This window comes from Pelophylax lessonae, assembly GCF_965119305.1.
Source record: "Pelophylax lessonae genome assembly, chromosome: 8".
Taxonomy (NCBI): Eukaryota; Metazoa; Chordata; class Amphibia; order Anura; family Ranidae; genus Pelophylax; species Pelophylax lessonae.
Genome location: NC_138775.1, coordinates 39,304,351 through 39,316,450, shown reverse-complemented (window position 1 = coordinate 39,316,450; position 12,100 = coordinate 39,304,351). Strand labels below are relative to the sequence as shown.

The 12,100-nt window shown below is 46.7% G+C and overlaps 1 protein-coding gene across 1 annotated transcript in view; it reads right to left on the bottom strand.

The window, feature by feature from the left end:
- Positions 1-1,093: 1,093 nt before the first annotated feature.
- SHQ1 (SHQ1, H/ACA ribonucleoprotein assembly factor) overlaps positions 1,094-12,100 on the bottom strand; it is a 197,045-nt gene continuing 186,038 nt past the window's right edge. Inside the window, exon 11 of the mRNA XM_082266435.1 lies at positions 1,094-2,244. Coding sequence (XP_082122561.1) covers positions 1,653-2,244 — 592 coding nt within the window. The 3' untranslated portion in view covers positions 1,094-1,652. The remainder of the gene's footprint in view (positions 2,245-12,100) is intronic.

Here is a 12,100-nt window from a genome sequence, read left to right as displayed (position 1 = left end):
AGATTTGCAAGACTGGGCATGCTCAGAAAAGGAAAAACACAGGGAAAGTTAACCATTACATGACATCACTTCTGCAGTCGGCTGTAGTCGGCGGACAAAATTCTTGTGCAGTCTTTTGCACTTTTCAACAGACACCGACAGCCCTGGACAAAAGACGGCCGATCGTTCTGCCAACGATCGGTACGTGTGTACAGGGCTTTAGTACCTGCATTCAGTCTTTATTTTAGAATCCTGTAATCCCCTGTATCAGAGGCAGCAATAACCAGCAGCAATCAAGGCATTACTGCTTTAAACAGTGCTGCATCTAATTCTGTGAGCATGCTTCCAAAAGAAGAAAGCAAGGGAATTAATTCATCAATGCACTACTGCTCCTTCACTATCCAATCAGGAGGTTGGAGACTAGTCCTTAATGGCTATACTGCCTAAATGCACTGAAATCTGGGACCAGGTTGTGCTGTCAGGCAAGGGTTCCTTCTTTTGCAATGATGAGCCCCCTTGATGGGCTTGTAGAGAGATCTCACTGCTCCATGCCTATAAGAAAATCCCTCACTGCTACTGAAATCTGGCCAAAGGGAGCCTAACACGGTCTAAAAACTCAAAGCAGCAAGATGCACACTAATTATGTCAGATCACATCCAACTTTATTACATTTGGACGTAGCACACTTAAGCCCTGTCAAGAACCGTTCCTCTTTAACGTGCGAGAGGGGAGGTCCTAGGCGGGGCTACAATGGGTTTAATAATGCTGGATGTGACCGGACATCATCAAGATGCGGCTTCCTGCTTTCCTATTGAGTTCATAGAGTCAATTTGGGATGTGGCACTCACCCTTGAGGACTACAGCGGGAACACACTTAGAATATAGAGTTCATAGAGCATGGGCTTCCTTTGGTCAGAACCTGGAGTCCAAAGGACAAACAATTTTCATGCAGGCTTTTAGCGGTCATATCTCTCTGCAAGCCAATCAGAGGGTCTATCCCATGTGAAATGACCCAGCCCTCAGCTCAATGGAATACAAAAAAGTTAGAGTTCTAAAATTGGGTTACAGATGAATACGGAGTTTGCCCAAGCTCATCTCTAGTTGTTAAACAAGATGCATTTCAGAACTGGCCTGAGAATCATAAGTGATGCTCAAAGCGAGCAGCATAAACTGCTTATGGCGAGCCAGCCATACAGTCCACCTTGGTCTGCTGTACCCTCCACACAACCCAACTTTAGTCTGGTACTGATGAAATTCCAGTATCAGTAAACAGGCTTCTATCATCTGTGGACCAATTGAAACTTCCAGACATGCTGACATAAATCACACAGTGATAGAATACCCCGGGAGACAAAACAGCGATGGGTAATTAAAAACACATTTCGCCATTGAATATCAAGAACGCAGGCTTCTTTAGTAACGATAAAAATTCCCTAAAGACCACATTGGTAAACAAAATAGCTGTTATTTACACTCTGATGTGTGACGGTTCACACTCTGCCAGGCTTTTAAAGTTGTTCGGCTTCACTTAGGAGATGGATTGGATGCCCAGGAACACATTTCATACATTAATGAAGTATCCACTGTACACGACTATCATTTATTCCTAATGAAAGCCCATCCAGAGCTCTTGTTGTGGGTCACACCATCTTTAATGAGAGCGATGGGAAGAATCAGTCAATAGGTAATGAAGTGTCGCTGTCTTCGGAATGCTGTACTATAAGGAGAGGATTCCTGCAAGGGGTCACCTCTAAGAAGTGGCTGGCGGGTCCCTCTGGTTCGGTGCGTCCTGGATGTTGGATGCCACTGTCTGTTCCCTTTGCATCTGGGGAGTTGTCAGCGGGATCGTGCCCATGGGGGACCTGTGGGGCATTAACTGCCACATCCACAGTTACGTCTTCTACAAGAACAGGTGCGAGGGTCGGAGAAGGATCTGCATTTGCAGCTGTGGCAGGTTGGCTGGGTGTTATCTCCACAGCCTGTATGAGAGCCGTCTCATGCAAATCTTGCGTTTCTGATTCCTCAGAGCTGCTGCCGCTCTCGTCCTCATCAGAAGAAGTGTATTCAGATGAGGAACTGCTTGAAGTTTCAGACGTAATGAGGGCTGCAGGCTGCCTGGGAACGCCGCCTGCAGTCTCCAGCAATTTCTCTTCCTCTTGTACCAGACTGGCAGCTTCCTCTAGCTCTTCCAGCTCGAAGCCCAGGTCTGCTTTGGAGAGGCTGGCAGCCTGCAGCAAGTCTGCGAGACCTGCCAATTTCTTGGACCTAATCGAGGAATGGAAAGGAAGAGAAAAAACTATTAGTGCCAATGGGTAGGCAGATTAAAAACACCCACATTTAAGCAAGTTATATATTGCTTTAAAAAAAAAAAGAAAAATTAATGTGTATTAAAAGGGAATTAATATTAGCTGCTTGTGGACACCAGCACAGGATCATCCCTACACTGCACAGCACACAGGGAGCTGACTGACAGGAGGTCATCAGAGTGCTGAACTCCTTCAGTATCCAACTACAGCCTATGGTTGCCCTTGACCAAGCTTTATTTCTTCAAGTGCAGTACAGAAAAGGGAGGTCATGGGCCTTCCAGTGAGATCCTGAGAAAGCAGAGGGTCCCAAATCTCTCGAGAAGATGCTACTGCATAGTGCTAGGGTGTCTTCTCAGGAGATTCAGGATTCTTAGCCTTCCCAAGACCTTGTTGGAAGGCACAAGGTCACATTTGGGGCTCTTTCAGATGGACCTCAGGCCCTAGCATCCCTCTCAGAGGAGGAGGTTTAGAGCTGGTTTACAGCCATTCAGTAGATAATACTGCCCACTGACTTTAACGGGTGAATTTGACACGTGGTACCCCCTGTCAAACTCAAAATGCCAAGTTAAAACAAGCGCACCATGAAGCGAAGATCTGGAACAGGCCCAAGCAGCTACCGGGTATTCTTATAGTTGGGTGGTCAGGGTTTGGGGGATTATGGATCAACCGGCTGTTTTTACCTCCCCCTGACAACCTGTGTGTACTTAGCCTTATCTAGGCACTGCAGGCCAAAGCCAGAGTGTAAGGTTAACATTTCTACAAGAGGGTCTAAAGCAGGGGTCACCAAACTTTTCAGTATGAGGGTCACATCATACTGTATATATTACAATCACTCGTGGGCCAAAAAAAAAAAAAAATGTTTTATAGATCAATGAATAATAAATGAATAAATACGTTTTACTTGGATATTTTTTGGAATTAGCATAATAGGATTCAGAACAAAAGAGAAAAAACTTCAGTAAAACAAAGCAAAGTCTCCCATTACATCAGAGACCCGTGTCCTCCATCAGAGCCCCACTTACATTAGAGTCAACATTAGGAGTTTTAGCTTACATCAGGGTCCCGTTTACATCAGTGTCGCTATCAAAATCCCTTGTTACATGAGGGTCACCATCAAAGTCCCCCTTTACATGAGGGCCCCCATCAGAGTCCCTCCTACATCAGGGTCCCCATCAGAGTACCCCATTTATCTAAAGGTCCTTCTCAGAATCCCCCACTTACATCAGGGTCCCCATCAGAATTTCCTTTTATATGAGAGCCCCAATTTGAGTCCCTCTTACATTAGGATCCCTTTTAGAGACCCTCTTAGATCATGTTTCCCCATCACAGCCCCTCTTAGATCATGGTTCCCATCAGTGTCCACCAGGGTCCTATCAGAGCCCATTTTAGGAGGCCACTCTTAAATCAGAATTCCTATCAGTGGTTCACCATTATTTTGCTTACAGAATGGCTGTAGGCAGTGCAGCTGGGAGACAGAACATGTATGGATGGAGGAAGTTCTGTGCTCCTGTTGAAGCAAGCACATCAGTTACTGGTGGTCCTATCAACCAACTGACTTGGAAAAGGACAGTGAAGCGGGTGGAACCCTAGCTGTGGGCCAGAAGCATTCCTGTAGTGGACCAATTTTGGCCCGCAGGCCATAGTTTGGAGACCCATGGTCTAAAGGATAAGTGGACCCTGCAATTTAATACATGCTCCACTTTAAACATCATTGGAAAAGATTTTGACTTTAAAGAGTTACTCCACTTTTGTTGAGAAAAATAAAAAAACATTCCCCTCTGGGTGATCTCTGTACATTGCAAGGATTTTAACAAACTTTGTTGCACATTCCTACCTTTTGTTATTCTGAAGATAAAGCTGTTTGTTGTCTGTGTGCAAAGTGAATGTTAATGGTTTTATAATTATCAATCAGCTGCTGCACCTGCAGAGCTCTAATGAGGAAAGTGGCAGGGTCTGCATCCCTTTAGACGTGATTTCCTTTGGGAGGATTTCACCAAAAATGCCATTCTTGTTGCAGGGGATGCTCAAAATCTGGCTTGTATCTTAGTGCAGACTTCTGAGAAAATCAGTTAGTCAATCACACAAACAGGAAATTACATTTCTGGGGGGGGGGGGGGGGGGGCGTTCTGTACATCATTTGTGTACAGAACACCTCCAGGCTGCCATATTGCATTTATAGAAAATTACAGCGCTGCAGTTTGAAACCAAAAGGTAATTTTTAATATTATTAAATTACAATATGACTTGTATTACAATTGTATATGCTGTATTATTTATTTTTATTTGCTATTTTTTTTTCCCCACAAAAGTGGAGTTACCCTTTAACAAATAAAGGTGAATCACGGGCTTAACTGAAATATTTTCACTGCACAGGTACAAAAACAGTAAAGATTTATCAGAGTAGATGCAATGAACCAACTGCCTCATTTTATGTGCATAAATAATCCTAAAAGGCTTAAAAACTGCCAAATATTACTGAGCTCACCACAGCGGAACTATACAGAAAAAAAAAAGAGGTCCAGCTGATAATGAAACGAACTGCCAGATTGAACAACATTCTGGATAAACACAAGGAAATATGGGCACCATGGGAGCTCCATAACGCTCAGGGGTGACTTCGCTCTTAGTACGGCAGCCACATTTGCAGACTGTTTTCTTTTCCTTATAAACACCCCTTTTACCCCCTCCTCCAATGTTCTGTTCCCTTATATATTTGTTCTTTTCAGGTGTCTTTACACTGATACAAACTACAATGACTTACAACATTGTGATTGCATTCAAATTGAAGCCTAAGTGCAAAAAATTGAAAAATCAGCACAAGGGACATAAACTTACAGTCAGTAGGATGTGTCCTTATGCCGATGCCTCTTCTTTCAGCTGAAATCCTCCTCTGTACATGCCCCCCCCCCCCCCCACCCACAAGGCTAATATCTTCCAGTGCAGCTGCGGTTAATTCAATCAAGGGGGTGTCACGGGCTCTCATCAAGAAATCCTGACTATGCCCACCCTGTCCACACAGATCCTCCATTCTACAGCTTTTATGAATAGAACATCTTCTATGAATGGAGGGGGAGGAGTTATCAAACATCTGTATGTCCTCTATTCATAGACCGAGGCAGAGAGAGGCATTAGCACATTCTACTGACTGTAAGTTATGTCCCTTGTACTGTTTTTTTTTTTTTATTGTGGCTGCACTTAGACTTTAACCGCTTGTCGACCGCCGCAAGTAGATATACTGCGGCGGTCAGCCCCGGCCTGGCAAAGTGACGTATATATACATCACTAGCCTGTGACCGGCTTGTGAGCCAATAGCGGGCGAGCGCGCCCCAGCTCGTTCACTAAGGAGTCCGTGCGTTTGTCACACTACGATCGTCAGTAGAGAGGGAGAAAGGCAGGCGGCTTATGTAAACAAGCCGCCTGTCATTCTCCCCTGTGTAAAAATGGAGATCAGACGGTTCTGAAAAGCTTTACTTACCTGATCCGCCACCCCCCTGGTAGCTAGCACTCCCCCACATGCCCACTGGTGGACTGTTCATTGGCATCCTCACGTCCAGTGCAGGGCTATGGGTCTTGCTCTGGTCTTGATGACATCAGGACCTAGACCGGTGAGGCATGGGGGTACAGACCCTGCAGGGACTGGTCTAGCTGCGGGGAGGGGTAGAGGATTGGGTAAGTAGATCTTTAATTTTTCCTATAGGAAAAAATAGCAATTAACCCTTGCACTGCAGGCACAGCCTCACTGCTAGTGATATTTTTCTTTAAAGGGCAACTCCACTTTCGCGAGAAAAAAAAAATCGCAAATAAAGAAAAAACAATATAGCGAATACAATTGCGACACAAATCATATTGTTATTGAATGTTATTAAAAATTACCTTTCCTTTTCAATCTGCAGCGGTTTTAATTTTCTGAAAATGCAATGCAATATGGATACCTGGAGGTGTTCTGTACACAGAATGTATACTGACCACACCCCAGAAACATCATTTCCTGCTTGTGTGATTGGCTCACCAATTTTCCCAGAAGTCTGCCTAAGATACAAGTCAGATTTCTGGCATCCCCTGCAACAAAATGTCATTTTTGGTGATACTCCCAATAGGAACACGTCTAAAGGGATGCAGGCCCAGCAGATTTCCTCATTAGAGCCCTGCAGCTGCCACAGCTGATAATTATGAAACCACTCCCATTGCATTTGGTATCACTCCGCATGAGACAGAAGTTAGCACTATGGAGGAGGCATCGGCTTATGCGGCTCTTGCTCGCTACTACAGCTCCAACTTTACAAGTAGTTCCTCTCAGGGGCGTAACTACAGGGGTTGCAATTGCAACTGGGCCCCATGCTCCAGGGGGCCTGTGCGGCTCCCCTATACACCTGGATAGGAGGGAAGGTGGGGGGAGTATGTAGAGAAATCACCGTCCTCCTTTTTCCTCCCGTAGGTGCAGCAGGAAAATGGAGGAGATTGGTTCCTCTGCATGCTACCCCCGCCACTCCTCCTATCCAGTTCACTTGTGTTCTGCTGTCTCTGGGCCCATGTGCTCCCCTGGCTCCCCCCCCCCCCACTGTGCTCCCCTGGTCGTCATACCCCCCCCCCCCCCCACTGTGCTTACAATAAGGGGTTGGTAGATATGTAATTTACCAGCTCCTTCCTTTTCTGAATGGACAGAGTCATAGTCAGTGACATTATAAAAAAATAAAATAAAATGATAAAAAATAATACAATTAAAGTACCAAAAAAAAAAAAAAAAAAAACTACTGACACCTGTGGGTGAATTTCCAGGATCGCAAAGGTCACACTTGCGACCGGGCCCTGGAAATCCACCACCATGGGGAGGCCCCACGATGGCAAGAAGGGGGCCCACTGCAGGACCATAATAAAGGGCCCCGCGACAAAAGTAAAGGGCCCCAGGACCAATGGGAACAGCCCCAGGTTTGAAGGTAAGGGCCCTGGCCAGGGGTCCGGGGGGCCCTTCATGGTTTCTTGCACCGGAGCCCTGAAGGTTCTAGTTACGCCTCTGGTCCCTCTGCATTGCATTCTGTTTGATGCTGTGGGATAGTGGGATCAGCAAGCCCAGACTGCGATCTACCAGTCACCTGGCCCCGATGTACAGGTTGCTGACCCCCATCCTAGGGTGACAACACTGTTCCTCTTTAGATACAGAGCGGGAAGTGAGCGCTCACCCCAGGATCACTTTGAAAAAAGAGGGAAAACAAGCCAGAAAAAATAAAAGATTAATGCAGCAACCACATCTAAGGACTGGCAAGCTGCGATTTATTGGATTTTTGTTCTTGGGTTTGGATTCCGATGTTATCATTGTGTACAATCTTAGAGTGCTGGGCAGTGCAATGGATCAGACATCTGTGTACAATCTGCTACATCACATCTATTGGAAGAACACACCATTCCCAGGAAATTCCCTTACTCTTTGAATAATGACAGTTTTACCTTTACATTGTTACATCTTGCCTAGTGAAGTCTCCATTGGGTGGATGTACAGGCTGTCCCATTGATGGCCAGCCATAGAGAACTGGCTCATTTGTTATTCTCTTAAAGCCGTTCATGCTGTCCTTCTGATTAACCCATTTAAAGCTATAAAAACGCCACTCAACAGAGCAGCCACACAGACTTATTACTGGTGTGTGAGAGATAACATTATGATCAGTGAAGTGCCCACCAACAGCCCTGCGTCACTTTAGGGTTCTTTTACACGGGCTTTGCGTCCGGCGGACTCTGTTTTGCTCAGCAGGGATCGATCGGCCAATCCCCACTGAGCAGGCGGATGACAGGTCCTTCTCCGCTTACTTTGCAGAGAAGGCGCTGTCAGATCCCTGCTCTCCTCTATGGGAGATCGGATGAGAACGGACCGCCTGTCCATTTTCATTAGATCCGATCCCCCAGACGGATGAAAAATAGGGTTTTCATCTGTCTGGATTTCACGGACAGGATCGGATCGGATAGCAGCGGGTGTCAGCGGACATGTCACCGCTGACATCCGCCGCTCCATAGGGGTGCATGGAGCATCCGATCAGATCCGCCTGAAAAACTGACAGGCGGGCCTGATCGGAAAGCCCATGTGAAAGGGGCCTAAACCTTTCTATATTCTGCCTTTCCTGGTTCCTCCTTTCCCCCTCATAAATAATATGTTTAAATAAAACCTTTTAGTTTTCATTGCATACCTTAAAGTGATTGTAAAGTCTTGTTTAAAAAAAAAAAAGAAAGAAAATACCAAACATGTTATACTTACCTCCTCAGTGCAGTTGGCTTTGCACAGTGCAGCCCAGATCCTCCTCTTCTCAGGTCCCTTGTTCCTGCTCCTGGCCCCTCCCTCCTATCAAGTGCCCCCATAGCAAGCAGCTTGCTATGGGGGCACCCGAGCAGAGCTGCAGCTCCATGTATCCGTTCAGACACAGAGCTGCCATTAGACTTCTGATTGGCTCACTGGCTTTGATTGCCAGCTGCAGGCGCCAATGGCGCCGCAGCTGTATCTCAGCCAATCAGGAGGGAGAGTCCTAGGATGGCTGAGGGACTCGTGGACATCTCTGGACAGAGAGGGGGCTCAGGTAAGTATTAGAGGGGTTGCTACACACAGAAGGCTTTTTATCTTAATGCATAGAATAAAAAACCTTCCTGACTTTACAACTCCTTTAATTTGGACCCAGTGATGTCATCTGTATTTCTCTATGCGAAGTAGGTAGATTACAAAAAGACCTCCAGCAGGCCACTGGTGTGAATGTCTCTGACCAAACAATCAGAAACAGACCTCATGAGGGTGGCCTGAGGGCCCAACCTCCTCTAGTGGGTCCTGTGCTGACTGCCCGGCACCGTGGAGCTCGATTGGCATTTGCCATTGAACACCAGAACTGGCAGGTCCACCACTGGCGCCCTGTGCCTTTTCACAGATGAGGGCAGGTTCACCGTGAGCACATGTGACAGATGTGAAAGGGTCTGGAGAAGCCATGGATAACGTTATGCTGTCTGTGACATCATTTAGCATGACCAGTTTAGTGGTAGGTCAGTGATGTTCTGGGGAGGGATATCCATGGAAGGACACACAGACCTCTACAGGATAGACAATGGCACCCTGACTGCCATTAACTATGAGGATGAATTCCCTGGACCCATTGTCAGACCCTACGCTGGTGCAGTGGGTCCTGGGTTCCTCCTGGTGCATGACAATGCCCGGCCTCATGTGGTGAGAGTATGCAGCCAGTTCCTCTAGGATGAAGGAATTGATACCACTGAATGGCCCTACGTTCACCTGACCTAGATCCAATAGAACACCTCTGGGACATTATGTTTCGGTCTATCCGATGCCGCCAGGTTGCACCTCAGTCTGTTCAGGAGCTCAGGGATGCCCTGGTTCAGATCTGGGAGGGAATACCCCAGGAAACCATCCATTGTCTCATTAGGAGCATGCCTGGACATTGTCAGGTATGCATACAAGCACATGGGGGCCATACAAACTACTGAGGACTATTCTGAGTTGCTGCAATGAAGTTTTAGCAAAATGGACCAGCTTGCTGCATCATTTTTTCACTTTGATTTTCGGGGTGTCTTTGATTTCAGCCCTCTGTGGGTTGATAATTTTCATTTCCATTAAACAATGTGGCATCCTTTCATTCTTAACACATTACCCAGTCTGCATCAGTAAAGATATCCAGCATGATATTTTTCCCTATTGAGATCTGATGTGTTTTCAAAGTATTCCTTTAATTTATTTGAGCAGTGTATTTCTTCGTTGAAGTGTGTTATTGCAGGCTGTGTCCCAACGGGAAGTGAAGGGAAATCCCCCCGGTGGGGACACGGCTCACAAATGAAATTTAGGTAATAAAATAGCCGCTTAATTTTCAGCTTTCGTGCTTTTCACACCGATCTACATAACTTCTGAGTCCCGCGTTCTGCTCTGTTCCTTGTCCTGGCCTCCCGGCACACGGATACTTTATATTCTAAGCATCATGTTCTGCCTGAGATGAACACGAGGATCTGTTTGCAGTTATAAGCAGCTGGATAGATCACAAGTGGCCCTTTCCAGGGGGAGACTGAGAATAACAAAGTTTAATCCCGGTTTCCTCTCATTCCATTCCTGTGACATTACCGGACTGGAAATAGAAGAATGACAAGCAACCAGCAGAAGATTAAGCAGCTCCAGCCCTGACCTAAAATGAACATGTGAACAAGGGGTTGGGGCGGACTTTGGCACCGGAGACACTACAAGTCCCAGGGTTCTAAAAGAAAATTTGGCTGATATATAATAATCAGCAGCAGAATTCTCACTGGTGCCTAGGCTCAAGGTGTGCCACCAATGAAGCAAAGTGTGGCACTTAGTGGGGGGTGGCACTGGGGTCAGAGTGTCCATACTGCATACTTCGTCCTCACTGCAGCTCAGTGCCATTTTCTTATATACATAGGGCAGTGTTACTAAGCTGGTTGCTAGAACGCAGGCGGCTAGGCCGCACACCATTACTGGTGGTTATGGTGCAGCATAACAGCGAATGATGCTGTGCAGCTCTGCAGTCTGCATCCTAGCATCCAATGACCCACCACTAAACAGCTTCATTAGTTACTAGAAGCTGGCAGCTGGATCACAGCTGTGCCAGCATCCTAGCAACCAAAGAGAGAGCCAGTAAATATAGGGTGGCCAATAGAGGCCAATAAATGGCAATTAACCTAAGACATCTAGGACAGCAATGAACCTAAAGCACCCAAAAACCCACTTTCCTGCAGAAGAATCCTTGAAATAATTTTCTAGATTTTAGGTAACCCTTGCAAAAACCACTTTACTGGCGACCAGTAGGAAGAATGTCCCTGTTGCAATTGTGATCACAATGCCTTCCTTACAGATAGCTTTGGGTTCATGTAGCCCGCTCTGCCAACTGGCGCTAGCCTTAGAACTATGCAGGCACCATTAAATGGGAGGTCAATCAGCCATAGCTCAACGAACCCCTAGCAACCTCTAGAGCAGGTGTTTTAAATTCAATTGCATCACGGGCCGCATCAGCATTATGGTTCCCCTTAAAGGGCTGGTGGTATCTGTAAGACTAGATGTCCAGAGCACCCCAACCCCCCTTATAGCAGATGTCAAGAGCCCCCTCACCATCAGAAGTCAAAAGTCCCCCCACCTCCCCTTACATCACAGTGCACCCCCTTACCTTGTGCTGCTGCTGGGAAAAAGCTGGGGGTGGAGCTGGGAAGCAGCAAAAAGAAGGGTCTGGAGGAGGCCCAGAGGCGGTCTGGAGTCAGCTGAATGCTGAGACCAGGGGAGGCAGAAACTAGGGGGTCCTGTGGCTGCACAGAGAAGATCTTTAGGAGTTCTGTCCTCCTCTCTGCTGCCTACTACTGAGACGAGGGGGGGTTTAGCAGAGGTGAGCCTCTCTGCAACTGCACGGAGAAGCACTAGATCTGGCAGAGGAGTTCTGTCCTCTTCTCTGCTACCACCTGCTGAGGCAAGGTTTGGGTGGAGATGGGAAGAAGTGTAACGCAGCTGCAGGAGAGGTGCGAGGGCCACATGAAATGGCCAGGTGGGACAGATTTGGCTTGCGGGTCTTGTGTTTGACACACTTGCTGTAGAGGAACCCTGGTTGAGAATAGCTGACCTAGGCACACTTCTGCTTAGGCTCTTCATTCTTGCAAACTCCATGTATATCCAAAGGCAAATATAATTAGGAATATAAGGTGAAGGTGGTGAAACACTGCTCATATTTCTGCTAATTCCTGCTAGCTCAGCTAAAATTCAAGCAACGTGTGGGCCTGCCGATACTGCTCTGCTCACCAAAAGTCGATTGTTCAACTGACTTTTGTCGAAGGAGTCTGTTGGAAAG